This window comes from Ammodytes marinus, assembly GCF_949987685.1.
Source record: "Ammodytes marinus genome assembly, chromosome: 11".
In the NCBI taxonomy this organism is placed as follows: Eukaryota; Metazoa; Chordata; class Actinopteri; order Uranoscopiformes; family Ammodytidae; genus Ammodytes; species Ammodytes marinus.
Genome location: NC_137215.1, coordinates 20,517,194 through 20,544,132, shown reverse-complemented (window position 1 = coordinate 20,544,132; position 26,939 = coordinate 20,517,194). Strand labels below are relative to the sequence as shown.

General features: G+C 40.4%; 1 protein-coding gene across 1 annotated transcript; it reads left to right on the top strand.

Moving 5' to 3' along the window:
- Window positions 1-17,575: 17,575 nt before the first annotated feature.
- Window positions 17,576-24,644, top strand: LOC307257946 (BTB/POZ domain-containing protein 3-like; the record flags this gene model as incomplete). The annotated part of the gene is made up of 4 exons (XM_080037312.1): window positions 17,576-17,886; window positions 18,918-19,008; window positions 22,745-22,863; window positions 23,511-24,644. 4 exons carry the CDS (start codon window positions 17,576-17,578, stop codon window positions 24,541-24,543), a joined length of 1,554 nt encoding a protein of 517 aa, XP_079893438.1. The 3' UTR covers window positions 24,544-24,644.
- Window positions 24,645-26,939: the final 2,295 nt, after the last annotated feature.

The window sequence follows — 26,939 nt, the reverse complement described above, 5'->3', positions numbered from 1 at the left end:
CATCAACCGGTGGCTGATGATGTGAAATATTGATTTGCATGTCCACCCATATCACCACGCCTCGGCTTTGCTGTCAAGTTCATTTAGAGGAAGCCCTTTTAATGGCCCCTTTGATGCCAGGCTTGTTGCAGTGGCCAGAGCAGTGGTGAAGAAGGAGGGGGAAGATGTTCCCCAGGGTAGGAAACATATTGCACGCAAGAGGGCAAAAAAGGCAAATGCCATGTAGAGAATCTCAAACCCCTGGGTCCAAAGCGAACAATACGCTGGCCGCAGTAGCGTAAGAAGGTAACACAAAAGTGCTGTATTAGAGTATAAACCTGCAGTCATTCATGCAAAGGGAATAAGTTGCTCGGTGCATCAAATGAGCTCGTACACTATATTTACCAATTAGTCATTTCAGCATGGATACACTCTTCTGCTTCATGTAAACAGCCTTACCGGAACTTCACACACACACACACACACACACACACACACACACACACACACACACACACACACACACACACACACACACACACACACACACACACACACACACACACACACACACACACACACACACACACACACACACACACACACACACACACACACACACACACACACACACACACACACACACACACACACACACACACACACACACACACACACACACACACACACACACACACACACACACACACACACGTTATTTTAGAGAAAGAATGGCCTTTGCGAAAAACATGAGGTAAAAGGTTATTCTCCCGTTACAGAGAGAGGGTCAGTGTTATATGTCCATGCTTCAGTGGTCTACAGACAGATTTCAGGCTGAAAACTAATGCCACACGAGACCATGTTAGAGATAACGAGGTGACCTTTTCATTTACAAAATCTAGATGACAAATTGACGTTAATGCCTGGATTCAAAACACATTTACTCTTCCTTACAAACAGCCAATGGTTTACGGCTTCACTTCTGTTACGGAGAAAGCCCACTTACTGCAGCCCAGTCCGTGAGAGTTTCAAAACATATCAGATGCCGCCATTGATAGTTGATGGGTTTGTTTTCATCTCTCTCTCTCTCTTTCTCTCAGTGAATTTTAGAGGCTGCTCCAGTCAGACAGCGACAGTTCATCACTGAGAATCCAGTGAAACCAGTGGCCTTTATTCTGCCTGCCATAGTGCCTGACACAATGTGAATGGCATGAGTGAAGAAGAAATAAAGTCAGACAACAGAAGGGGGATGGACAGGGTGGGGTGGGGTGAGAGGTGCATACAGAGAGGCAGAGAGAAAAAAATAACAACAGACAGACATGGTTTAGGGACAGAAGACCACATCACATCTATAAGACAAAGGCTCCAAAACCCACCTATGTGTCAATGTCCCAGCTCTTGAAAAATACACCAACACATGAAAGCCAGGGCTCACAATACTTCAGGAGAGCAGAGAGAGGTGAGTCACACTATACACTTGAACCAGGAGAGGCCAATTCAAACACAGCAAGACTGGGACAGATAGAGCAGGTGGCAGGCAAAAGAATAGTCAGTTATAGGAATGACTAAGATAGGATTGGTATATAGGTGACGCTCTCAGTGTGAAATCCAAAGTCTTTATTGTTCTAATGTCATTAATGCATCCGGTTGTCCCATTTCTGAAGATTTGCATCATCCTCCCTAAACCCCCTGTTTATTTATTTATTTGCATGGAGAAAATATAGGTCATGCTTTCATACAGACCATGCATTTTTAATAGTATTTTGCAGTTTTAATTCAAATGTCTGCGAGCCGCCCCTGTGAGTCTTATCCTGCCACAGAGGCTGAGTACGAATTAAGCACAAACAACACACACAATGCGCAGCAGTGCGGGGTGTCTCTGCAAAAAAGAAGCCTGAGGTATTTAGAAATGCCTCTGCTAATAAGTCTGTGCATAATTTAAAAAAAAGTCCTCTTCTCAAAGTGTGAGCTATGATTTTCAAAGCGAAGAGAGGACAGAAACCTCTGTGTATAACGTTGGCTGACAAACAAACCCAGGATTCTTACTCTGTGGGTTAGGGTTGTCTGAGTCCATCTGGATCAAAACATCAGACAAAACCCAAACAAGTTCATAGAAAGGTAAAATGTCCTCACAGCTATACACCCCTTGCAATAATCCAGGGATTACCTGGACAGAAAAAGACATGAGTACATCTCTAAAAAAACAAAATGTTGGGACATTTATTTGATCAGCCTTTGCGTTGATCAGTCTAGCTTCATTTTCTAGGAAGCATAAGGGAGCCCAGGGGCTGTAACTGGCCTTTTCCCTGCCACACCATGGTCTATCATTTCGACTCTTCTATCCATCACTGAGGAGGAATGGAGAAAGGGCACTCTGCCTGCGTCTTCAGCACCAGTCACCACCACTGTCATTATATGAGTCTAACCTAGATGCTCGGTCAAATAAGCACCCGGAAACTGACACGCTAAAAGGAAGTGTAGAGGTTTGTTATCTGTGAATCAAAATTGCATGTGGTTAATAAAATCCTTTAAATCAGTAGAGCCTTTTTTTTTATATCGTCTATCAAAGTTGTGAGATGTGGAATAGGGCAAAATGCACAAACAAATTTCAAGTGACAGATCAGACATGTTAACAATCAACGTTTGCGCTCGAGCAACATGTGTTTTTCAGTGGGAAGAAAGAATGAAACAGAAATTATATTATGGTTCCACTGGTTAATTTTTAGATCCATTCAAATCTGATTAGCCTTTGATCTGATTCCCTATTTTTGAGAATAAGTAAATGTAGTCTTCACTTTGGATTTGAAGCAAGGTTTCTTTAAGGAAGTGATTTATGTCTCTTGGATGATTGAACGGGAGATAAAACGACAATAAGAGGACGATGTTGAGAACTATTTGGTACTTCATCCATTCATTTTCTCAGATCAGCAGTTTGCCAAATGACAATGCATTTTAATTACCACCAGTTTTCCCTTTACGTTTAAAACCCACTGCTTTATCTGTCTGCCAAACAGATTTCTGTTTGCTGCTGCTTTTGATCTCAAAGGACTTAAATAGCGTCTGTTTAAAATCTGTTTACTGCAGTGTCTATTCTTACCCTAAATGATCATATATTGGCAAGTGAAGAGATGAAAATCCTGCAATACATTGAATCTTCCAGGTCATAACATATATTTGCAGTATACACATTAACAATTCAACAGGTTCTCTCTCATCTTTATGCAGTGGAGGTACAGTATAGACATTTCTTTTTGACAACCATCATCCAACTGTGTTTAAAAATGCTCCAAATGCAATGCATTCTGTTAGTTATGCTTGATAAGAGAAAGATAGACAGAGTTCCTCTGCTGAGAGGAGCCATAGTATTATATCTTGAATGCATTAAACGGGCTAAATCAATAAATGTCTGCTCTGCTCTGCTCTGCACTGGACCGTCAAACTGCCAGACCGGAAAAACATTATTTTTATTTCACGCTCTGTCTAAAAATGAAATTGCCACGAGAAAATAATTTAAACATGGTTAAGTTAAGACATTTGAAATTGTTACATTCTCTGGGGGCCACGCTTTCTGCCAACCAATCCGTTGATTACAGCCTCCAGCTCCAGTCTTAGAAAAACATAAAGAGGAGAAATCTGCACGAAGCATCAGCATTGCAAATGATTACTTGGGCTTTGCAAATTCCTGCCTTAGAAATTCTTTTCTCATAATTGTATCAAATGTTATGGCTAAGCATTTCTTAGCCCCACTCTGAATTAAATTATGTTGTTAGCCAGTAGGCATTAGATTATACGTATAAAAAAAAATGTCATGTCATCATGGCCGAAATAGTTCTGAATTATGATAGTATCCTCAAATAGCACCAAACCATCAAAGTTTCTGGAAAGAAACACCTACAACCATACAAAGATTAAAGTATTTTGATTTAGGCAACAACACAACTTCATCTTCACACTCAGCCCAAATATATTTTGCCCTAAAAACGTAAGATAATACCAGACGTTGAGTGTTTCCCAAATGTTTGACAAGTGTGTTGATTTATGTGACTGTTTTAAAATAAATAAGTCTATTGGCAAAAAAAACATTGGTGTCTCAATCTTGCCCTCTAAAAAAAGGATATATCATCAAGAAAGGGTAGTAACTCATAGGGTAGTAACTCATAGGCCTCAGTGAAAAATTATATAGTTATAGGTAGATTTTTTTTTCATGCAGTGCCAAAGCCACATGGTGGGTGCCCAGTGCAAATAGCATCCCAGCTGGTGTGGAAACAAAATCAGGTCTAACCAGCTGGGTTCCCAATTTATTGGGTTACAATGTAACGTCATTGTGTCATAAGTTAGTGGGAGCAGCTTGAGAGGAGACATCATGAAAAAGATTACGCTGATGGAGCACAGCACTGATGCTTTGTCAGGGCTCTGATTAAGGTGTGCTGTCAGTCTGAGTGGAACAGAGCAGCGTCTTATAAAACTCATTCTCTGGACAAGCTTCTTTTAAGACCCTCGCCACAAAGTGCTTGTAACTTTAACAAGCAACTGGAAGAGCATCAAAGATGAATTGGAGAAAAAGTTATGTTTAGCTTTCATTATATTCAAAGGGGAGTAAATCACATTCTAGGCAAAATTGAGGAATCATAAGGAATAATGGTGTCCATGCAGACGGTACGAGTGTACAGTATAAATGAAGGTATGTTTGGTAATTACTCTAAGGGTGACACAAACAAGAGTGTGTTAATTTAGATTGTCTCAAATTATTATTTTCTCCTGGTCTTCATGAAACTAAAATTGTTATTTTGTGATAATCCTAATATTATCATAATGTATTACATTACATTATGGGTATTATACTCGGCTGTGACATCACCATTGCTCATTTATGGGTGGTCAGCATTTCTAACATTTACAATTTCAAATGTATACATCATGATTAGAGGTCACAGTACACGACAAAACTGAAAGACGGTGACACATTTCATTTTTCTGTGATTTTGGCTGCAAGGGAGAATGTGTGTCACCATGTGTGACTGTGTGGGCGAGTTATGCATGTGTGTATAGGTTTTCGTCTCAGTGAGCGCTGCAGTAAAGCAGCAGCAGAGCTGACAAGCGCACCGTCGGTCCTTGGTGGCACATCAGGGACAGCTGGATGTTGTCAGGCAGCCATAACGCTGATGGAAATGGGCTGATTGCAGCTCTCGGGCCCCTCCCTCTTATAAATCAGCTTCACAGCACTCACGGGTGGAATACAGCAGCGATACAGCAGGCTGCACCACACATACATAAAGTACAAGAAACCGTGTCACAGCAAACAGTATACTGTGTAAATGTTTGTTTTACTCTCCAGGCAGATGGAAGGGAGCAAAACAATTATATGTTAATCTTTTCTGATTTCGTACTGTAAATATGTATTAGAGATTAGATCACTTATAAATTAATCGCACTGGATGTACACCCTTTTTTTCTCAAATGTGAAGCTAATCCTGAAAGATTTAATCCATGACATGACAAATTCTGATTCTTATAATATCTTACAAATGAGAGAAATATGTTCGTCTCTCATAATAAGTATAGTGCACTCTTTTCTCTGGGCATTTGGATGTGTGCTGCCAGGCATTTACACCACCCACATGGACTGCACCACAATCTAACAAATCCTAAATTAGAAGTTGCTTGCAGCTCCAAAAGCAGTATCATTTTAAGTCAGCTTTGGCCCCGGAAGATAAATTTAGATGCGAGAGGTCTGAATAGATTGTTTCGGACCCATAGTGGCATTGGATTTGATTTTGAGAATAAGAAAGTTTTTGAGACCCCAAATATAACATTGCTTCAGGTCAACAGCACTTGTTTTTATTTGCATTCAGGAATATGAAATAGTGTTTTAATGTGCATCAGTGCAGCCACACAGACCTTAGTGAGAGGAATATCGCATGAGCAAATTGATCCAAACTATTTAACATTTCATGCCAGGTAAAGGATGGTAAAAGTGCTTTACATTTGTGTTTACTCAAGATCTCACTTTATATCAACACCTCTGAAAAAAACAATATAGCTATAAATTAATTAAAACCATAATTTTGCCATAATCCATCATTCATTGCTGACCTTTTAACAAAGTTAACTACAATTTAATTGTGATGAGAAATGACCCAATGCTTCAGGGCTTAACACACACACCAAAGAAGCAAAGATGTATAATATTTCATTTGGCAGTCTAATTGGCACTGTACATGTGTGATTTGCATGCATGTAAAGGTTATTCTCGGATTGTCCAACGCGACATTCTTCCCTCCGTTGTAGGGATTCAGATAATATGCAGAATTATTCAACTTCCTAAAACAACCAATGCTTAAATTCACCTGACAAGGGCCTCTTGTAGCTTCTCAAACTCTGACTGTTTTCTCTCAGAACAGAATAAATAAGTAGTGTTGACCCTGATATACTGTAAATCTGAAACCTAAGTAAGCTTTTGTGGCAAAACCCAGCTGACCCAAGGTGGCAGGTCAGAAACGTGACCTCATATGTCACATGAACTCATATGGATACATTTTGTAGCAATCATATGTACGACATTAACAGAAGATGTAATTTTGTCTAAAAGGGATGCTAGTTTTTAGTCATTTTGAAAGGCAAGGGCCAATGACCCATTTTAGCAATTAGTCTGGAGGACTCGTTTGGATACATTTTCCATCGGGAATTTTTCAGTGTCTTTAGTAATCTCTGTTTCTAATACTCCCCCATCTGTTTTGCTCAGTCAATCCACTTTTAAACAGTCATATACTGCCATACTGTATATGGTTGACAACCCTTGTTGACACTCTATTTTGGTGAAGAAGTAAATAATAAAATTGAGAAATTTCATTTGAACCTTTGTGGTGTCTCTTCTTGTCACTTGCCCTGGGTCGTTTCTGAGAAATGCTCACATATGGCATTGGTTCTCAAATGCCACACAATTCCTTTTGTCTCAAGTAGCCATTATTTTGTCTGTGCCTGGAGCAGCAAGCCAAAGGATGTATTTAAGATAACACTATGAGTGGATGGATGGACAGATAAATCTGCAGCACTTCATCCACAGCAAGCTTTGGTTGTACAAACCTAGTCAATTTAACCCACTGGCAAGCTGTCAGAGAACATGTTTGATGAAAAAAATTAAACAAACAACTTCTAATGAAAATAAAGCCAGATATAATAGACTATTGTATATGGTCAACTCTGTGGCCATCCATTGCTACAAAATGAAATGCCTTTTAAAGGTGCCACCACATTATCCTGATTAGTGCCATTTTGTTTGTGTGGCTGATAATAAAATTGGAAAAGGTCGTATTTTGCCCCTGTGGGGGTGGGTGCGGCTTGGGGAGAAATCATGAGAAATTAGCCGTGAGAAGGTTAAACCATCCAGTCCCATCCCAGCATGAGGTAATTAGTGTAAATGAATAAATCTAGGTGGTCGAGATACACACCACATTCAAATTGTTGTGAAAAATGTAAATGTTAATGCAGTGTCAGAGATTAAACCGAGGGAAGGAGAAGGAAGGAGGTCCGGGGCAGAAAAGGATTAAGAATTGGCTTTGAAGGGCTTTTCCCGTGCGCGCCACAGAACCATATCTTACGTTTTGCTTTCCGCTGCTTTCTATAGGGACCGTTCTCACCCAGTTCAGAAAACCCAATCTCCTCCCTGACCTTCTGCTGCCCAGAGGTTTCTGTTGATTACTATGACTCACACACACATACACTCACACACACACACACACACACACACACACACACACAGACAAACAGACACACACATGCACGCACGTCACACACATGCACTGAAAAACCAACACACAATTTAATGTTGCAAAATGTAGGGTCCCCTGACAGAAATCCACATTGCAACAACCTACAGCATCTAACCACAATCTTATGGCAACTCAGCAGCATCTCACTGTGAAGTAAATACATTAACTTAATGCTAAAATATGTGACATAAAATGTATAGTAATCTTAGTAGCCATACAGCCAAATAACATATGGATAAGTGCTGCCTTGTGACATGTTTATTTGCATCTCTCTGCCTCCTCTTTTGTATAAATGCCACGGATATGATCTAGACAGCTGAGCACATCATTACAGTTATCCTATTGACATTCTCCTCCTGTTTTATTAAGACAGTATGGAGACGTCCCCTCCTCCCTCAACAAAAGGACCCTCATTACAAACTATCTCTATATCTTTCTGTTCCATCTGTCGGTTCTCTCTCTCTCCCTCTCTCTCTCTGCCATTTGTTTTTCACCACGCCTGTTTGTGCCTGGTCAGCGCTCTGCTCCTCTGGGGACGCTTTAGTGCAGCTTGAACACATAAGGAGTGTGTTTAGATACTCATATGCTGTACATATTTATCACAATCCCAAGACAAGACAAGTCCTGTGGTAACTGGGGTTTGGAAAATGTATAAAGTGAAGATGCAGTACAGGTGAACATTATGATGGGGCTTCTTGTGAAAATACACCATGTTCTTAAAGCCCAGTTCAGGCCAAAGATTCGCCTCGCAACGACACGGTTTTAGAACGTCGCAGGGGTGAAGTCGCAGTAGTGTGAACAGCTAGTTGCAGCGCGGCTGATGCCGTTGCAAGGCGTCTCGCCAAAGATTTAACATGTCAAATTGGCAGGTCCAGTTTTAGAACGTCCAGGCCAGATCGTTGTGAGCAGTTGCAGTTGCGTGCCGAATCTTTGGTCGGAACTGGGCTTTATTTGCATGGAATGCAGACCTGTTACTGTGGATTCCATCCCAGGACGAAACATATGGTCAGCTTTTTCCAGCATCGGTGGGACTCCTGCCAACACTGAAACAGCTTCGTCAACACCTTGCTTTACATGTTTTACTAATAGCAGAGCATGCTGCTGTACTGCAGGAACCATGTGTAATGTACTGTAGAGCTAACAGCATGCACGTGTTTTAGCCTTTAAAGATTTTCTGAATTTAGCTTAAAAAATCAGCACCTGTCTTATCGGCGTCATGCTAATCCGCGAACTGGTTTACTGTGATGTTTGGCAGGACTGACACATTTAACATGTAGCAACTGTTTGGCCCTGCAGAGGAGTTCATGTACGAAAGATGATTAATGAGAAGTTTGCAAAACTTAAAGCCGAACTATAGTTGGGGTCCTGGACACTGGTGTCAGGGGGGAGGAGAAGACGTGTGTGTGTGTGTGTGTGTGTGTGTGTGTGTGTGTGTGTGTGTGTGTGTGTGTGTGTGTGTGTGTGTGTGTGTGTGTGTGTGTGTGTGTGTGTGTGTGTGTGTGTGTGTGTGTGTGTGTGTGTGTGTGTGTGTGTGTGTGTGTGTGTGTGTGTTTCTAATGAAAAGCAAAGCTGGGAGGTTGACATTAGTTCCCATTGTTCACATTCAGAAAGACAAAAGCAAACATATTCTTCAAATAATTTGAGTCTATCCACAGAGGGATTGTATTGATTGATTGAATTAAAGTAATAATATTCGGGATGAACCTAAGGGAGGAAGTAGAGGTGTGGTGAATAATTTAAATTTATTTGGAGGAAAATGTGTAGCTTACAGTTGCAGAATCAAAGGCCATGGACAACTAACAGCTTGTTTGTAGCATTCACAAGAGAGATAGTAGACAGCTTATAATGCCACAAATAACTTGAAATCCTCAACTTGAGACTTCAACTTGAGGCAGCCGATTCCTCACATGTGAGTGGCACTTCTGTGTACATTTGCAATCACATTAAAATTAGACTAAAAATGGGCACTTTCCAAACTTTGGCTGCACCCGGATTTCTGTCTGTGCAAGTTATCCCCCAGAACTGAAAAAAAATTTAATAAGCTTGACTTAAAGCTGAATATTTTAAAGCAGCTCTCCCTCTGAGTATACAAAGAAACTGGGTAGCTTCATGAGGGTGTCCTAGCCAGCACCCGCACTTTAGCAGTATCTCCTGGTATATATCTGAGGGATCAGATTCCTAGCCTGACATCAAAACTCATTTCTACAGAACATTAAGCATGCCCACTGCAGCGCCTCAGTAACTGCCTCAGTGATCTATGCAAAGGACATAAGGTGTGTCCAGACTGGATTAGTATTGCAGGACAATCAATGTTGGTTATGTTATTTAGTACATTCCACGTCAGTGATTTTAATGAATGATATGGGCTCATAAAGTAGTACTGTATTACTCTCGTAAATTAGTGAAGAAGCATCTCCTTCCATCAGACTCAACAGTAAGTCGGCTGCTAGAAGTGCTTGTGATTTATGTATCCCATATTGACCTAGGTGGCAGTATAATTAAAAAGAGGATATAAGAGAGATCCTAGTAACTGTATGCAAACATGTAATAATCACAAATAATCTTGCTCTTCACTGGACTGAACTTGCTGAAAATCACTAATAAAACTCCACACTAATAAAACTAAAATCCATTCAGAGAGAGATTTTCAATCACTCCGGGATACAGCATTGCCTACAGAATGCAGGTAGCCTGGTCCTACCAGACCATCGTACTTCATTTAATTTGTACAGAAGGTCTGGAATCGCTCAATTAACAAACATTAACTCACTTGAAGGCAGGTGTCGATTGATCAGCCAACAAATTGCATAACGTTTGGTCGTAACGTATGTCATGCGCCGGCTTCTGAGCCACTCCCTCCGTTTGCTGATTGGACCGCTAAAAATCTTGCGGAGAAAACCTATGAATATAACGCAGGCCCAGACTGACTACTGAAGGGAAATAAAAATTGAGCGGAAGTACGTAGGCGGGCGGTGCAAGGCTAGAATGGAGGGTGTGTCTATTAGGAATTGTTCATAATGTTCAAAGTGTTTCTCCTTTCAAAAGTGTCTCCAGACAAATTTCAGCCTCTCCACATTCTCACTCAGCAGCATCCTGCTCCTACAATGGTTTAACACGAACCTCTGTGAGGCTCAGAAATCAGAAAAAGTTAAATAAATAAAGTCAAATAAATAATTCATAAGAACATCATCCAAGTGTAACTATGGCATGTTCAAATATATAATCTGTGATTTAATAAAAAAAAATATTATAATGAAAGCGTCATGACCAGAAGGACAACACTGATTATGTGTACATACATGTAACAACTTAATTTGTATGGTAATTAAATAAACCTGTAATCCCAAAATATAATGTTAGCTGATTATGTGTAGTATGAGTTCCTTAGTTGTGATCATAATATTGATGTTTGGGGAGGGATTTTGGGAACATTCAATAATGTTGAAAAAACTGTTGGGTTATCAACCTTTTACCTCCATTTCATTATTTCAAGTCGTACACCTCTTTGCGTGTGAACATTGTATTCGTTTGGGCACAGTGGATCCTCTGCATTGCCGTTTCCAAGTTGCCAATAAAAATGTTCTAATCTTTCACTCAAACGGTGCATTTAATAGGTGGAGCATCAACTAGGTACTATGCACATACAAACCAAGAAAAGTCTTGGACAATAACCCCACCGTCCATGGTCTATCCCCCTCTATCACAAAATAACTGTGACACGCATGCACGCACACACACACACACACACACACAAACACACACACAAAATTACTCCCAAACAAAATCAAATTAACCACAGGGCAGAATATGTAATGTGTCTGCAAAAAGAGCACCTCATACCACCTGAAAAATATTAAATCACATTGAAAATTATGGCTGTGAAGTTATATATGACAGCAGAAAGAGGGCGATGAGTGAGCAATGGCAGAAAGTGTGTGGGAGGGAGCGTGTGAGCATGTGGTGGGCTGGGGTTCGAAGGTCTTCTCTGCACTGTCATTACGGTGTCCACACACTCACTAGCGGGCGGACGCACACACACACACACGCACACACACACACACACCTGCAAGATAGGCAGGTATATTATATAGATTAGTTATATCGTGCATGACGTGGGCCTATGTTAAAATGGTTGCTCTTGTGTATGTGATCCAGATAAGTTTGTGGCTCTTGCAGCCCTCCTACAGTCTCTGCCTTTTTCTGTGCTCTGTAGGCAAGTTAAATTACCCCCATACATCTTCCCACTGTGACATATTGATTGCGAGCCTAAGGAGAGGCTATCATCTCATCTCTGGTGTTGTTGTCTTCCCCGTGTGTTAGGCCAATTGTTGGACAGGACTTTGTTAAAAATGCATGTTGTTTTTTATTATTAAATGCTTATCCCTCAAATTCCGACAAGCTGATGATACAGTTGAGGCTGACAGAATCTGGGACACGCAAAATCTATGCAGTGATGTTCTTTGAGAGCAAGAAGAAAAGAAAAATGGAGAAACAGTGCTGTGCCCGAAAGAGAAATTGGATAAACTGCAAGTTTCAGTTTCACAAAACACATACACAATGATTTGCATTCCTGCACACACATTCACACTGTTCTTGTGCAGGGCTCAGACCTCTATGATTGGCAGATTTAAGCCCTGTCTATGGGCAGATGCTGACACTTCCACCCCTTCCACCTGTCAGGTGCCCTTGCTTTTGTGGTCTTGAAGAGGGCAGATGACTGTGTGAGTGTGTGTGTGTGCGTGTGTGTGTGTGTGTGTGTGTGAACACTGGACAAGCTGCTGGATCCTGTCCCTGCGTCCGTGTGCCAGGCCTGCATCACAGCCAAGCCTCTCAGCAGGTGTCTCTTTGCAGTAGAGTTCTGCCACTACACAGGGCTGCATCTCTGTGCTCAAACTCAGAATGGCAAGCAGTCACCACCACCACCGCCAAATAAATAACACTCCTTACTATTCACTGAGTTTTGGAGAAAAGGCTCACCAAATTTCCTGCCAAACTCCATTAAGATTGCACTCAGGGCTTTTCACACACTGAAAAAACACTACCAAGCACTTCCATTTGTGTTATTACAAATTTATGCCTAGCACTACTGTGAGTGCAGGCCAGTAGTTATACAGGAATTTACCGACAGGAATGCATTATTGTTTATCTATTATATGCATTTTCTGATGAAAAAATGCTGTAACTACTGTAAAATAACTATTATGTCCTTTATATAAATATGTATAAATGATGCATCAATGGCTAAGGGCAGACTACAAATGGAAATAAGCTAGAAGCTTAATAAATTAATGGTAATTATTTGAGATTAATACATTTTGTACATGGTCTTTTTTTTTTTTTTTTTGCATTTTTGTGCTCTATTGATAGTGCAGAGACAGAGCCGAAATGGGGCAGAGAGGGGAGCGACATGCAGAGAACGACCGCGGGCCGGAACCGAACCCGGGTCCGCTGCTGGCCGAGGCCCATGGGGGGGACGCCCTACCAACTGAGCTAAGGGCGCCCCCTGTACATGGTCTTTGATACAAATAAATAAACAAAAATAAGGATGCAGAATATTCTTGAAATAATACTTTAAAGTTTAATGGAACATTCATGAACTTTATTTATGTTGCTTGAGTAGCGTTCAAGGCTGCTAACTATTTCTACTTTTTCCGGTTTGTATTTATTTACTCTGGCTGAAGCTATACTGTGGGGCACCTTACACGGTGAAAACGCAATCGTTTTCCCCTTTACAGTTTCAAAAGTTAACACATTCAGACGTAATTGATTTGAAAACTTCACTCGTGCACATGCTTTCGGAGAAAACGGGCCGAAATCACTAGCCTGGCACCGCCCGCCTACTACTTCTGCTCAATTGTCATTTCCCTTCAGTAGTCAGTCTGGGTGTGCGGTATATTCAGACAGATTTCTGCCGGTCCAATCAGCAAACAGAAGGAGTGGCTCAGAAGCCGGCGCATGACATGGTTGGTTGGCAGATCCAGAGTGGCACTGGGCAGATCCAATAATTTCAAACTTCAACAGACACCCACCTTCAAGTGAGTTAACGTTTTGTCAATTGAGCGATTCCAGACCTTCTGTACAAATGAAATGAAGTACGATGGTCTGGTAGAACCAGTCTACGAAATCACTGTAGTACGCTTGCCAAGCGAATAGTCGGCGGTGAAACTTAGCCTAGTAGATAGCTCTTCCGGTACAATTTGATGCATAAAACCTTACTGTAACCGAAGATTAATGCCACACACGTTCATGAAGCAGGTGGTTTAAGCTTAGAGTTAGTAGAGTATTGTAAAAGATTAGCTTTCTGTCCTCTTATTTCACCACGTTGAACTCGTGAAAACTAGACTGCAGCGCTGCCGGGCTGTGAAGGGGCTGTGGTAGCAGCTAACTTCCTGTTAGGTGTACTTCATATTAAAGTCAACACACGTTTTTCTAGTGAATTGCTATTAATGTGAAGCCAGTTAAATGCTTTTAAGGTGAAGCCGTAGCCTTAATGCTCTTTTTGTTTGAACAGTAACTTAACTGCTGCATGCTGATCTATAGATAGTGTTTTTTAATGTAGAAAGCCATATCCCTGACATTACAGGTGGTGACAAGTTTATTTTGCTAGAAAAACCGGCATCTTTGCCCAGCCGAAGTGGCAGGTGGTCTCAGTAACTTACTAATTGTTTAGACTAAATTGGCGTTATATTTGAGCCCTGCACGACACTCAGCGGAGATCACAGTGATGGTGCCGCAGATACACCATGCATGTTGTCATTTAACTTCATAACTCGCATGTGGGTATTTTGACAGCAAATGTAATGAACTATACATGTGTGCAGTGGAGCCGTGACGTCAGCGTTACCAGCGAAACTGGTTTCTCCAGTTTACAAGATTCAAAAACAGTTGCTGTCTCAGAAGATTCCTCCCTGGGTGGTGGTATCAAAAGTTTGCGTTTTCAAGCCTGCGTTTGCTGTTATGTGAATGATAGGCCGTTTCGGTTTTTAGTATAAATAGGCTCTGAATGTCTTAAAAGATGAAAGTGTCTTAGTAAAACTATTTCAAAGATAAAGGTGGAGCTGTGTACTGTCATCAAGAAGGAAGTTAAGGCTTGTGTGGCCAGGCTGATGCCAAGCAGCACTAAAATATGAGGGGAATATCTGCCCTAACTGCGTATTGAATAAAAAAATGAAATCATAGTACTATTCATAGTTTAATGACTACTAGGACCCAGAAGGAAAAAAACATAAAAGAACATAGGGAGACTAAGCACTAATTGGTTAATATACATTTAAAAAATATACAATTTTATTTACGATTAAGTCAGGGTGTAATTGTGTTGATTTCCACATTATTTTATCATCAGCTGTTCACTTTGCAACATAGTCCTTTGTCCACGACAATGCTGATTACTGTGCTACTACATTCTTGTTAATGTCCTCCTTTTCAGTGAAAATGTGTGATTAAGGGATGACAAATTGTGAGACAGAGTTGATGTTGACGCCGTGACAACACCATCATTACTTCCACCTCTCGCTCCTGCTTCTGAATGTGTGAGAGACAAGATTACATTTTCTGCTGATAAATGGAGAGAAAATGCAATTAAAGAAAGCAGGAAAGCCATTCAGGGTGATACATAATGACATCCTATTTATCATATGGCCTGTTTGGACCATGATGCCAGATAAATTACAAAACGCTCAGTTTAACATGTGTTTCCTGTCACCACTTATCAAGGTTGCTTCTTTAACACTGGTTTTAATTTGGTTTTTAGTAATTGAGACTAGATCGCTGTGGAATAGCGGATAAATCACAACACACATTTGAATCTAAAGTACACTTTCTTGTTAAAGTCAAAAGATTTATATTAGGACTTTTTCTTTAGCATTGTTTTTTGTTGTCTGTACACTACTTTTGTCCTGCTGTTGCGAGAGTGGATGTGGTTACCAAGGTAACATCTCTAGTGGCCTGCAATTTGAGAGTATGGTGCCCTGTTAATATTGGCTCTATGTTACCATAGCAAATTTCTCTGTTCGACAGCACACTGTATAAGGGAGCTTAGCGTGCTAATGCTCCTCAGTGCAGTAAACATTAATGCTGATAAGGGTTTGTGGGGGACACAATCTATATTGTAACTGTAGTTCAAGGAGGACTTTCATCTTGCTCTGTCTGTAAGTTTGATTCTCACTCTTCTCAAAATAATATGAATAAATACACATAGACTACTATTAATATTGGGATTAGTGCCACTTATGACAATACTATTATGATTGAAAGCTATAAGATCGATGGTTGAAGTAATATTTTCAAAACGCCATTCAAATAAAAGTATCAACATACCAAATTCTTATTGGATAAACTATATCAACATGGCATAACATTTTAAACCACTACCACCTAATCACTATATCATCCCAGTGCTTTAAATAGAATAGCCATTGTGCACAGGCCAAACTACACAAGAAGAGCAAAGGCACTATATGCATTATACATTGTGCAAAGAGTGCATTACATTTATAGCCCCATGTACTCTACTGAAGAGATGACTTAACAAGAAAGCTTCAGCAAGAGCACATACAGGGTTCTTTTTTATATTTATTTTCTATTTTACCAATTTAATATGTGACATTATCAAATTATAGTAGTATAAGAATAGTTTGTGTATGATGTCCTTATGACATTGATATGTTGTTTATGAATTATATTCAGACTTAAGAGTCCAAGCAAAGTGATAAAGAACAATGCAATGCTAATTCAACTTGTATACATTCATAAAAAAGCTCTGTAAAAGGGAATTATGACTGTCAGAGGATGCATGAATTAAGCAAATTCTGCCCTTATAAAGTGCATGGTAATTTGCAATTGCCCTTTTTTATTTTATATATATATATATATATATATATATATATATATATATATATATTCTATTTACTGTAGTGCACACTGGATGCTCTGGCTTCAGGTGAGACAAACATAGGTATAGCAGATGAATGTATAATTCTTACGGGGCATGGCTGTCACTTTAATTGAGACGTTGACTATTGCATATTCAAGTATGTGCTGCACTAGGCTGCATCGGCCAATCACAGATGCAGAGTGCTGCCATTGGCTGAGCTAAGGAGAGAGCCGTGTACTGTGCTATGAGAGGCGGTGGGGTGGGGGGCTTTCTATCTCTACTGCACTCTCTCCATTCAACCTCTGTAGTCAGCAGAACGAGTGGCTGAGCAGAGCGGCACAGCATCCACGGCTCCAGCATCCATGCTCCATGGAGGAGAGGGAGGGGGGAAGAAAGAGCAAGTGTTGGGAGAGAAAAAGGTAAAACCGACGATGAAGAGAGACTGAAAGGGGAAGAGAAGCAACGGGAGTAATAGTGGGGAAATTAAAGGAAGAGAGTAAACACCCACTGACTGTCTGAGGACCACTGCAGCTGTACTAAATCTGGGGCTGTCAGGCCAACCCTCAGCAAAGCAGTGAGTGAGAGAGGCACAGAAGAAGTGATTTGAAAAGCTGATTTCAACACGCTGGACAGACAAGCAGGAATGGGAACCCCAAGAGCCTCTACGTAAGTAGATCAAACTTCACACAGGAAAAGTGCCTTAGGATCACCAGTCTGAACCTGCCTCTTTAGAGGAGTGAAGAAAAAACAAAACAAGCAAAGGCAAAACTAGAGAGTTATCCTTTCAGATCCAACAAGGTGAAACCTGGTACAGGAACTATGGCTGTTGCTCTGCTGAGGGTATAGCTCAAGTCTCTGCTGTGGTCTTTCCAAGTTCCCCTCTGTCCTCCCCACACTCCTGGTGAATGTCTTCTCTGCATGCTCTCACACTGCTCGGCAGTTGATCACACTCATGGTCGATGCCAAGGGAAGGAACATGAAATGTTTGACTTTCTTCTTAATGCTTCCTGAGTCCGTGAAAAGCAAGTCCAGTAAAAGCTCCAAGAAGGGGAATGCCAGCGGCAGCTCCAAGCTGCCCCCAGTCTGTTATGAGATAATTACTCTGAGGAGCAAGAAGAAGAAGAAAATGGCAGCGGACATTTTTCCCACCAAAAAGCCGGCGTCCACCACCACAGTGCAACAGTACCAGCAGCAGAACCTCAACAACAACAACACCGTACAGAACTGTAACTGGCAAGGACTCTACTCCACTATAAGAGAAAGGTAGGTACAACCAACAAGCCCCTATTTGAACCAGGAACCATTGCTGCTGCTGCCACAAACATTTTCATTAACATTAGAAGATAGACTTAACATTTGAATTAATTTTTTTTTTAAAGTTATACAAATGAGAACTGCATGATCAACTGCATTGTATTGGCCAGTGTTCTGAACATAACCTCAAGTAAATGTAAACATGTATCACAAAACACTAATGTAAGGTAATTAATGGTTTGTATTGAGGTCTGTGTACGTAAATGTGGTGTGAGTATGGGTGGATGTTCCCTGTGCCCTGCCCTCAATCTGCTGGGGGTATCTGTGTTAAACACCCTCTCCTGCTCTAGCAGATTTTGCCGCTCTGATACAACAGACGGCTGACAGGCTCCGGGTGCGTTGGATATGCACAACAAGCCGAGGCTGTTCTGTACTAAAAGCAAAATATTTACCTTGGCTAATCAGTAAAAGACCCCAGCTGTCCAGATCAAAATGTGCTCTTTTCCGACCTGGCTTTGTTGTCTCTCCAGAACATCATGGAGCTGTTTACCCACCCCTGTGACATGTTCCACTACTCAATAATATATGAACGCAGCTTATTGTTGGTCCCATTCTTTCACAGTGGGGATTTTCCATTCAGTTCATTGTCTTGTTGGCCAGTCTTAATGTAGATATGAAGAGTTTAAGTTGAAAAATGATTAAGCTTTGGAAACAAACATGTTTGTGTTTTATTGTGCTACTTAAGACTTTAAATATATTCACATAAAATGTCTTTGCCTGAAGCAATTGGGACAATTTCTACGATCACAAAACTATTGTTTTTAGAGTAGCAGAAAAGTTAAATATACACACTTTGGCGAGATTCAGGCCACTTACTGATGCAAGTTTTATTATTCACATACATTTTTGGATTGATGCTTCTTCAATCTCAAGTTATGCTTTCTTTCCTCTTTTTTTCATCTAGGAAGGATATTATACTAAAATCACTAAACTCCTGTTTTTTGTTTGTTTGTGTGTTTTGTTTCTTTCCCATTTTTAAGAAATTCCGTGATGTTCAACAATGAGCTGATGGCAGATGTTCACTTTGTGGTGGGTCAGACGGGAAGGACCCAGCGGCTGCCAGGACACAGAGTAAGAATTTCACCAAAAATCAATGTGGCACGGAGGAAATTAACACACAAGCAATCAACTCCAGTGTTCTTCATATCTCATTGGCATGAAAACAATCTTCCACATTGCCAGCAGTAAATGTAACTAGAATCCTTTGTGCTCCGCTCTCACTTCCGCACCATGTGTCTTTTTCGAGACTGTCCTCAATTATTTATGTAAATTAGGCGGAAGGATAGAGGCAGAGTGAGCAGAGGAGGAAGGGATATCCTTCAGCAGTCATTGCCTTTGTCTCTACTGTGGCTCAGCTTTTCAAAGACGGATCAGCAATTACTCAACTTTTAATGAATTACACACCAACATCACGCAGTCGCAGTGATATATAAGACAGAGAATAAGGTGCAAATCTGCATCTCACATCCTATAAATACTTTTCAAATCATTCAGTTGATTGGCTATTGAATGTTAAAATGGCAGAACGATGAATCTAACAAAAGTAGTTATGATTATTATAATTGGGCACACACTGATCCTATTAATTCATTTCCAACTTGCAGGTAGACAAGACGTCTTAGTTTAAATAGTCCAATGACCCCATTTCTTTTTCAATAAGTTCACATCAATGATTGATTAAGGTTTATAGTTGCCTAGCTCATGAGCCTCATCTAAAAAGCACATCATATCTTCTCTGTTTGAATATGGTTATGACATTCACATAAAATCTCTTAAGTGACTTTGCAGCCATGATTTCTTCTTGGCTATCCATTCCACATCAATGCCATCAGACAGGTCCTGCATGGGTCTGTCTTTTCCGTTCTTTATATGTGACCCAGATGTATTATCTATGATTGGTAGCTGCAGAAAGCAGTTATGGAAGGACATTGAGGATGTCTTGACTGCACTTTATGCTGAGACATTATGCCAATGGCATTTAATGACGTTCAAGGCAGCAATCTTTATTGTGTCCATTTGTCAGGAATTCAAATATGCATTATAATTTAAAATACAAAGTCATCTTCAGAAGATGGAGGACATGTAGCATGCAGCTAAAGGCAGATAGATAGATAGATAGATAGATAGATAGCTTTATTGTCATATGCACCGTTACAGCACAATGAAATTTGCCTTTTCAGTACACACCTCTCCAAGAAACATACAAGACAGTGACAATAACATGGGTGGACAGGAGATAGTGTAACTGCAGGGTCGCAGCAGTGCCGCGCCCCTGCAGTGATTTACAGTAGGAACATCTGTAAAATGTACACTCTCTGGCCACTTTGGTGAGTGTATATAAATATATATTTATATATACTGTATATAGCATATAGTCGTACAGAAGGGCTATATACTTGTCTATACAGTCCCCTCCATAAGTATCGGAACAGTGAGGCCAATTCCTTTATTTTTGCTGTAGACTGGAAACATTTGGGTTTGACACCAAAAGATGAATATGAGACAATAGCTCAACATTTCAGCTTTCATTTCCAGGTATTCACATCTTTTATATATACTGTATATAGCATATAGTCGTACAGAAGGGCTATATACTTGTCTATACAGTCCCCTCCATAAGTATCGGAACAGTGAGGCCAATTCCTTTATTTTTGCTGTAGACTGGAAACATTTGGGTTTGACACCAAAAGATGAATATGAGACAATAGCTCAACATTTCAGCTTTCATTTCCAGGTATTCACATCTGGATCCGATACACAACTGAGAAGATATCATTATTTGTAAAGGAACACCACATTTTTAGGCGAGCAGAAGTATTGGAACAGATAGACTTTAAATAAATTAAAGTGAATAAAACATAATATTTTGTCGCAAATCCTTTGCTTGCAATAACCGCATCAAGCCTGTGACCCATTGACATCACAAAACTTTTGCATTCTTCTTTTGTGATGCTTTTACAGGCTTTCAACGCAGCCTCATTCAGTTGTTGTTTGTGTTAGGGGGTTACTCTCTTAAGTCTCCTCTTTAGCAGGTAAAATGCATGCTCTTATAGCGTTTAAGTCTGGAGATTGACTTAGCCAGTCTAAAACCTTCCACTTCTAGCCCCTGATTAACTCCTTTGTTGTGTTTTGGGTCATTATCTTGCTGCATGATGGAGGATCTTCCAATCAGTTTGGTTGCATCTTTCCTTAAATTGTCAGACAAAATGTTTCTGTAAACTGCTGAGTTCATTTTGCTGTTGCCATCATGTGTTACATCATCAATGAAGAATAATGAGCCCGTCCCAGAAGAAGCCATGCAAGCCCAAGCCATGACATTGCCTCCACCGTGTTTCACAGATGAGCCTGTATGCTTGGGATCATGAGTAGATCCTTTCTTTCTCCAAACTTTAGCCTTTCCATCACTTTGGTAACACAGTAACACATGATGGCAACAGCAAAATTAACTTAGAAGTCTACAGAAACATTCGGTCTGCCAATTTAAAGAAAGATGCAACCAAACTGATTGGAAGATGCTCCATCATGCAGCAAGATAATGATCCAAAAAAACTGCAGAAACAACAAAGGAGTTCATCGGGGGCAAGAAATGGAAGGTTTTAGACTGGCCAAGTCAATCTCCAGACTTAAACGCTATAGAGCATGCATTTTACCTGCTAAAGAGGAGACCGAAGGGAGTAACCCCCCAAAACAAACAGCAACTGAATGAGGCTGCGGTGAAAGCCTGTAAAAGCATCACAAAAGAAGAATGCAAACGTTTTGTGATGTCAATGGGTCACAGGCTTGATGCGGTTATTGCAAGCAAAGTATTTGCGACAAAATATTACGGTTTATTCACTTTAATTTATTTAAAGTCTATCTGTTCCAATACTTTTGCTTGCCTAAAAATGTGGTGTTCCTTTTCAAATAATGATATCTTCTCAGTTGTGTATCGGATCCAGATGTCAATACCTGGAAATGAAAGCTGAAATGTTGATCTATTGTCTCATATTCATCTTTTGGTGTCAAACCCAAATGTTTCCAGTCTACAGCAAAAATAAAGGAATTGGCCTCACTGTTCCGATACTTATGGAGGGGACTGTATATCCACATTAAAAAGTAACTGTCTTTAAGCTGACCTCTAAGAAACATGAACTTAATGTGCAACAGAACAACATTTGTCTCAAAAACCGTCATGGTATTAATTCAATTATTAAATTGGATTAAATTCAATAATTTAGTCAATGACATTGTTGAGAAAATGTATACCACCTACATACCCACCTACGAACACACACACAAAAACTGAATGTACTTATAATTACATAACTCTAGCCTTGTACACAGAGCATCTGTTGGAAATTATAAGTAGCATTGTATTGCATAGGATTTCATCATACATCGAGTATGATTTTAGTTTCCGTAAATTGAACTAGTGCTGTTCAGTTATTGTGATTTCCTAATTTGTATTTCATTTTATCAGGGGCAATCTTATTCATTAGACATCTGCCTCTCTGTCCTCAGGGGAAATAGCAACTGGCTGAGCAGTGCTCATTATTAGAGAAACTCAACAGATTCAAACTCTCCAGTGATTAGAATTGAGGAATTGTTCAATATCCATGAAGATATTTGTGTGTTTATGTTCAGAGTAAGAGCCACGTGCGAAGGAATTACATTTAGTACAATTCCAGTCTCACATAACCTTTTCTTTTTTTAACCAAATGTTTCTACATGTGGTCGGGTGGTTTCCAGCTAAATCAAAGACAAATCTGGACATGTTTTCATTCCACTTCTCACTCCGTCACTTTGCTTTACCTTCTTCTTCCAACAGTATGTTTTGGCTGTGGGCAGCTCTGTGTTCCACGCCATGTTTTATGGTGAACTGGCTGAGAACAAGGATGAAATACATATTCCAGATGTGGAACCGGCAGCCTTTCTGGCAATGCTAAAGTAAGGATTCCCCTCTAAACCGTCATAACTTTTCAACATTGAGCACTTCCTTCAACCTGCCATGCCCCTTTTAAACAATGAACGTCATCTTCGTGTCCATAACTGTTATTTCAAATTTATGTCTGTGAAAAATAAGCTAAGTCTATATATTTCTCTGGTGCCTGTTAATCACTCCACCATGCCAGACAATTGAAACAAAGTGTTTTTTCCTCCATCTCAAAGATAGAGTCTATATCTGTCGATTTCCAATTTCATTTTACTTTCTTCTCTTTCTCCGTCTTACCCCTACTTGCTGCTACTCCACCACTTATACTTATAGGTTGTAGACGAGAGTGTAGGAGGAATGCTATTTTTTTGGTCGGTTTGATTATTTTGCACAGTGATTTCACGTATAGAATCTCATTTTATTGTTTTCCAACATCACTTTGAACTGATATAGCAACGTTTGTTGCAGACAACACTGCAATATCAGTCAGTTTCAACCGACCAAAAAAACAAAATTGATTTATAGATCCATTGATTTACCAACGCTGATCTGTTTTACCAATATAATCTCGCAAAAATAAGTCCTTTTTGCATGTCATTTCTGTGGTGTTTGATGTGTTGCTTATACAAAGCTGAGTAAAGTAAAAATGTTATGTCAACAGGTACATATACTGTGATGAGATTGACCTGAGTGCTGACACAGTGCTGGCCACTCTTTACGCTGCCAAAAAGTACATTGTCCCGCACCTGGCACGTGCCTGCGTCAACTTCCTGGAAACAAGCCTGAGTGCCAAGAATGCCTGTGTGCTGCTCTCCCAGAGCTGCCTGTTTGAGGAGCCAGACCTTACACAGCGCTGCTGGGAGGTGATTGATGCCCAGGCCGAGCTGGCGTTACGCTCAGAGGGCTTCTGTGACATTGACTCCCACACCCTAGAGAGTATCCTGCAGCGTGAGACGCTAAATGCTAAAGAGATAGTGGTATTCGAGGCGGCGCTTAGCTGGGCTGAAGCAGAGTGCCAGAGAAAGGAGCTCACTTCGTCCACCGATAACAAGCGCAAGGTTTTGGGCAAGGCCATGTTCTTGATACGAATCCCCACGATGGCTCTGGATGATTTCGCCAACGGAGCGGCCCAGTCGGGCGTGTTGACGCTTACTGAGACCAATGACATCTTCCTGTGGTATACGGCAGACAAGAAGCCTGATCTGCAGTTTGCCAGTGAGCCTAGAACGGGCCTGGCACCCCAGCGCTGCCACAGGTTTCAGTCCTGTGCCTATCGCAGCAATCAGTGGCGATACCGGGGCCGCTGTGACAGTATACAGTTTGCGGTGGATAAAAGAGTTTTCATCGCTGGGTTTGGACTGTACGGCTCTAGCTGTGGCTCGGCAGAGTACAGTGCCAAGATTGAGTTGAAGCGTCAAGGAGTACTGCTGGGACAAAACCTCAGCAAATACTTTTCCGATGGTTGCAGCAACACCTTTCCAGTTTGGTTTGAGTATCCGGTCCAGATTGAGCCCGATACCTTCTACACTGCCAGTGTGGTTCTGGATGGGAACGAGCTGAGCTACTTTGGACAAGAAGGGATGACAGAGGTGCAGTGTGGGAAAGTGACATTTCAGTTCCAGTGCTCTTCGGACAGCACAAACGGCACTGGAGTGCAGGGGGGGCAGATCCCTGAACTCATCTTCTATGCTTGATCAGCCCCATGAACACCTTTAACTGATCTTCAATGCACTCACATTTTGGATAGTGTCACTTTCTATTATTTATTTTTGTCACAAATCTGATCTTAGACATGTGAAAGGGTCTTATGACATTTTTATTTAAGTAATTGGTCCAATTGAGTAGGACCAGATATGTTTCAAGATGTGTGATTGTCCAAATATGTGGACAAACAAAAGATAACAAATATCTTGCACTACATGTGCATGTATATATGAATATATGTAAATTCTGAAATGTATATGATGCGACAATTTTGGCCAATGCTGGCCACAACGCTATCTTGTATGATGAATATGCTACAGTGTGTTTATTATTTCTATGCTTGCATAGAATGCACATACAGTATATAGCAGCAATATTCACATTCTATATCCTACAATGAGCATTTCATGTCATGACTCAGTCTGGACTATTAGCATTAGAAAGGAAGTAAAAAGGCTGTATGGTACTCAATATCAAAATCAAATTCCATAAGGCATTTGTATTTGAGTGGTTTCAATTGAATCTTTAGTTTTTGATCCATTGAATCAAGTAATGGGGCACTTAGAGAGGCCTTTAGGGGTCTTAGATTAGGGAGCACTAAATATAATGAGACACTTTACCCCTACAGTATCTTTCTGTAGCATGTTGCTCTGCACATACACTCATAATCAGTCACTCCAGAGAGGTTTCATTTAGATCTGTTTACAGTAAAAACTTACTTAAAAGTGATCACCACTACATGGTAGTGAAAGATTTATTTGGTTATCTATCTACATCTGTCTGCATTACAGTACTTACAGCATGGCAGAACTGTTGCATTTCATCAACGTGTACCACTAATTGTCCTGGGCACCTTGGTTTTGTTTACAGCAAAAAGATCAATGATTGATTCAGTGTTGGAAGCTGTTTATCTTATGGACTATTACTTCTCTTAGTTTGAAAACCCCTGTGCACTCTGAACTGCTGAGCACTCCCTCCCAATGTGATCATATAGGATCAGTATTTGCAGAAGTATGCTGTATTCGCTACAGAATTGCACTGATGATGGTTCGTAATTGAGTTTGTTATTTTGTTTGGATTTTCTTAATTTACTGCTACTGAATATTTTTCTGGTGTATGTCAACATCCACAGGCTTGTGCGCTGGTTACAATGGATGGGAAACTGATGTCCTGTGTTTACGTGCAACAGTGCTTGGAGACCAACGAATGTGATTGTTGATTATGCAAATAAAAAGAGTGGTACATATTGGTTGTTCATCCCATCTTTAAAAAGTGATAACGCTGCATAATTTGTCAAAAATTGGGAGATGGAGACAAAATATGCCCTTCGCCACTGCAGTGATTTACAATGTCAAGGAGAGCTGTCAGTTGATTGATGAACCCTGTCTTCAAGCCACTTATACACGGTGCTTTTTGTCTGTCCAACAACAACCCACCTCTGCATTCCACTGAACAACACAACATTATACTTCCCCCACTTTCATATGAATTTTAATATGCTACAACTCTGAAGTATGGCTGTTTTATGTGCAATCACTTCTGCAAAGGTATGAAGACATTGACAGCATGGCAAACAATCTCTACAATCCTGACTTTGTATGGACTACAGTCAGGAAGAATGGCTCATTGGCATTATGTTTTCAAGTTTCAAAAGATAGAATAAGAATTATGTTATAATTTTGAATGTTTAAGAATCCTTTTTTTGAATATCCAGCATACCACACTGGGTGTTTGACCGAGGGTTGATCTTGATGTGTCTGTCAGCTGATAAAAAAGAAAGAAAGACATGTCGTAAAATAGGATTTCTACTCAAACATAGAAGAAGTTAATTAATATATTAGATTAAGTTGAATAAATCTTATTTACAAAACAATGGATTAACAAGGACTCAACATTTGCTGAGTTTTACTTTCTCTGAGTCTCGGATATGCTGTAGAATTCGAACACAAGATGAGACATTTACTGACTCTCCAGACAAATCTTATCTCTTTGTGAACTATGTTCAACATGTAATCATTCCTCATAGTTTATGGCAGGTACTTGATTACCAAGGCGCTCAATAAGTTTGACACGCCAATGAGCAGGAAGCCCTTGATGAATTGAACTCAATATGTTGGCAGACTGTGCTTCTGGGAGATTTTTCATGATTGTGCCGCTAATGTTGTAAGCAAGACCATTAATTGCAATGGAGGCGGCAGGGGACTAGAATGAGCGAGAAGTCAGTAGCAGGCTTGTGTTCCACACACACACACACACACACACACACACACACACACACACACACACACACACACACACACACACACACACACACACACACACACACACACACACACACACACACACACACACACACACACACACACACACACACACACACACACAC